General features: G+C 47.4%; 1 protein-coding gene across 1 annotated transcript; it reads left to right on the forward strand.

Annotated features, from left to right (window-relative positions):
- Window positions 1–1,177: 1,177 nt before the first annotated feature.
- Window positions 1,178–1,793, forward strand: LOC118708238 (SUMO-conjugating enzyme UBC9-like). Its single transcript, XM_036419402.2, has one exon. It carries the CDS (start codon window positions 1,234–1,236, stop codon window positions 1,708–1,710), a length of 477 nt encoding a protein of 158 aa, XP_036275295.1. The 5' UTR covers window positions 1,178–1,233; the 3' UTR covers window positions 1,711–1,793.
- Window positions 1,794–3,444: the final 1,651 nt, after the last annotated feature.

The raw sequence follows: 3,444 nt of genomic DNA on the forward strand, positions 1-3,444 counted from the left end.
AAGAACCACTTTCCGTGCACGTGGCAACAAAGCCTCGATGCCCATCTGGGATAACCTGGGTTTAAACGCTCAGGGCTCCTGGGGTGAGAACTGGATTCTTCCACCACCCTTTTGTCAAACTCCCGGGGGCAAATGATGGCAGTTTACTTGAGAGGAAGAAGGTAAAAACTCTTTCCCCTTTTCCCTTCATATTTGGTTTCCTTTCTCCTTTCCAATTTCCTTCCTTCCCTCTCTCATTTCTTCTCACCCTTCCTGACTCCTTTCCTTACTTGTGTTATTGTTTCTTTCTCATTTCTTCCCTTTTTTAAAGTAGAGGCCATGATTCAAATAAAATTTCATCTCTTAACTAAATATGCAAAATGATTCAACACAACTATTCTGATTAATGCAGCAAAGTGATCCAACATAACTGCTCTGATTAATGCAATGAGAGGCACCCACTCAGTTTCCCCCCCTTTCAAGGAATTCCCCCCACTGCAGGGTGCTCAATCACACCTGTACACATGCACGAACATATCTAAATGCACACACATGCACATGAACACACACATATATAGTACATGAATACACATGCTCACATACACATGAACACACATGTGTGCACACACATGAACAGACACACACGCATCCCCACTGTCCGTGGGCCTTGTGAGACCTCTAAAGGAACTAGGGACGCTTGAAATCTAATCTGAAACCAGTGTTTTCATGCATTTTGAAGACACTTCTTGGGTCATACCCACTGGGATTTTGGATACAGAACTTCAGATGAACTGGTTTCAAGCTGGGTAACCTGCTCTCCATTAATGGAATCCACTTTCCTCTTAAACTTAAAAAGCAAAATCCACACATAGCCACAGCTCCCTCTTCCCAGTTCCACGAGACAGGCCGGCACTGCTCGGAAGCCCACAGTAGTGTGGTCCTTGTCAAGGGCTCAGCCTTGTGATGATTCTCAAGGGGTTCACAGGCTGCTGTGGGAAACCTGAGGGGTGCCTGGTGGACGGGGCTGTAGAATAAGGCTGGATCGACCTGCCCTCTCACACTGGCCCCAGGGACACTGCTGGTCACCAGGACCAGGTCACACAGAGAAATTGGGTCTCCCTGATTGTGTTTAAAAGCTGCAGCTCCAGCCATTAAAAATGCTGCGTAAGAGTCCCGAGACAGAGGAAGTACCGTCGCTGCCACTTCGTCCGCCTCCCTCGCCGGGCCGGGGCTCCCCGCCCTAGGACTTTGAATATGTCGGGGATCGCCCTCAGCAGACTCGCCCAGGAGAGGAAGGCTTGGAGAAAAGACCACCCATTTGGTTTTGTAGCTGTCCCAACAAAAAACCCCGACAGCACGATGAACCTCGTGACCTGGGAGTGTGCCATTCCAGGGAAGAAAGGGACCCCTTGGGAAGGAGGCTTGTTTACACTACGCGTGCTCTTCAAAGGTGACTGTCCTTCCTCACCTCCGAAATGCACATTTGAACCACCATTATTTCACCCGAACGTGTACCCTTCGGGCACTGTGTGCTTGTCCATCCTCGAGGAAGACAAGGACTGGAGGCCAGCCATCACAATTAAGCAGATCTTATTAGGAATACAGGAACTTCTAAATGAACCAAATCTTCAAGATCCCGCTCAAGCAGAGGCCTACACAATTTACTGCCAAAACAGAGTGGAATATGAGAAAAGGGTTCGAGCACAAGCCAAGAAGTTTGCACCCTCATAAGCAGCGACCTGCGGCAACATCAAAAGGAAGGGACTGCTTTGGCAAGAACTGGTTTACAACATCTGCAGATCTAGCGTTGCTCTCTATTCAATTACTAGTCACCTAGGGGAGGTGGACGGGAGCTATTTTCCATTTCCGCCACTGGTACACAGTTCTCCACTTGCTGAATGCCCAGTTTTTCATACAGGGTCTCTTCCTTCAGTCTTTTGTATTTTGATTGTTACGTAAAACTTGCTTTTATTTTAATATTGATGTCAGTATTTCAACTGCTGTAAAATGATAAACTTTTATGCTTCAATGAGTCCCTGAGGAGCTAGTTCCCTTTGCTCGCTGGTGCGGCATGCTTCCCCTGTCAGAGCTACCCTACCCTCCAGCTGGCTGTAAGAACAGGAAATCAGCCTGTTCCCTTCCCTCGCGCCTCTGTCCTCTCCGCAGAACCCGGGTTGTGTTGCTATAAGCCTCAGATCCAAAGTCAGCCAACCTCGTGTTTTCGCATCACTTCCTTTGTGTTTATATGGCGTTTTGTCTGTGTTGCTGTTTAGAGTAAATAAACTGTTTATATTTTTAAAAAATATATTAAAAAAATAAAAATAAAAATGCTGGGTCAAACATCCGCAGTGACCGCCTTTCACATTCTGTCTGCGTGTCAAGGAACAGGTGGCCCCATGCTGAAGGCAAGTAAGATCCTCGTCCATTAGGCTGTGTTTGGAAACAATTTGCATAATTTGCAGAAAAGCAACTTAAGCTTTCGTTATCATTTCACAAGCATATGCGGGCTATGGATCTGACCTAGAGCAAGGAGTCTTGGACTGCAATAAAGAAAAACCAAATTGATGACGATGTCTGAGGTGGAGGCAGAAAATAGTGTTTGCCAGCATAAAGGGTGTCGCCTGGTGCAATTTCTGCACCTCCAGCGCCTGAGGCCCCTCCCTTCCATAAAGTGGTAGCAACCACCAGTGTGTCTGGCTTCCCCACCCTTGGCTTTGAACTGCTGATTTCCCTGGCTCCCAGCCCCTGGGCTGTCTGGGGATGTGTCTTTCTGCCCTCCTCCCGCAATGATAGCTAACAGACTTTGGTCATCCCCCTCACCCCCCCCCCCCACCCCTCCCAGGCAAAGATCTTGGTGTCCCCTATCCAATTCAGACGCCAACTCAGATTGCACACCCCCTGAAAGGAACGTAGTTTACTCATGGAGCTGAAAAGGTCAGGACACTCCTGAAGGAAGGAACCTGCAGGGCATTCTTGTTGACACTTTTATTCTGCAGGTAAGGGAGGGGCCTGGAGAAGGAAGGACTTGGGGAGAAGGAGATTATTGAGTAGGCATGTAAAGGGTCCTTCCTACCTTTTGGTGCAATCATTTTCCACAGGCCTGTGATACTGTGATGTGGAGTGAGGTACAACTGGTTTTTAAACTCTCCAGGAGCCATAGCAAAGGCTGCAGGGACACAGTATAGAGTTGTAACCAAACCCTGAGCAAGCTATATGGTTGGTCTAGGTTTTCAAGAATGGGTTTACGAGGGAGGCCAGTGGGCTGGGAGGTTTGTGTGCAAAAGGACACTACACCTTTAAGGAGTACTTAGAATGCCTGGAGCGGAGTGAGGGAAATGGTAGAAAAAAATACTGCAAAGGTAAGAAAGGGCTTTATCGTCACGTGGAGAAATTTGAACCCATCATAGATAGAAAGAATCTAATGATCGGTGAACAATTTAGAAATGCCATTCTGATAACTATAAA

Source organism: Pipistrellus kuhlii, unplaced genomic scaffold (genome assembly GCF_014108245.1).
Source record: "Pipistrellus kuhlii isolate mPipKuh1 unplaced genomic scaffold, mPipKuh1.p scaffold_m20_p_6, whole genome shotgun sequence".
NCBI classification, from domain to species: domain Eukaryota; kingdom Metazoa; phylum Chordata; class Mammalia; order Chiroptera; family Vespertilionidae; genus Pipistrellus; species Pipistrellus kuhlii.

Bases quoted from the DNA above. Each gene is read 5' to 3' on its own strand.
- LOC118708238 (XM_036419402.2), top strand. From the start codon at position 1,234: ATGTCGGGGATCGCCCTCAGCAGACTCGCCCAGGAGAGGAAGGCTTGG.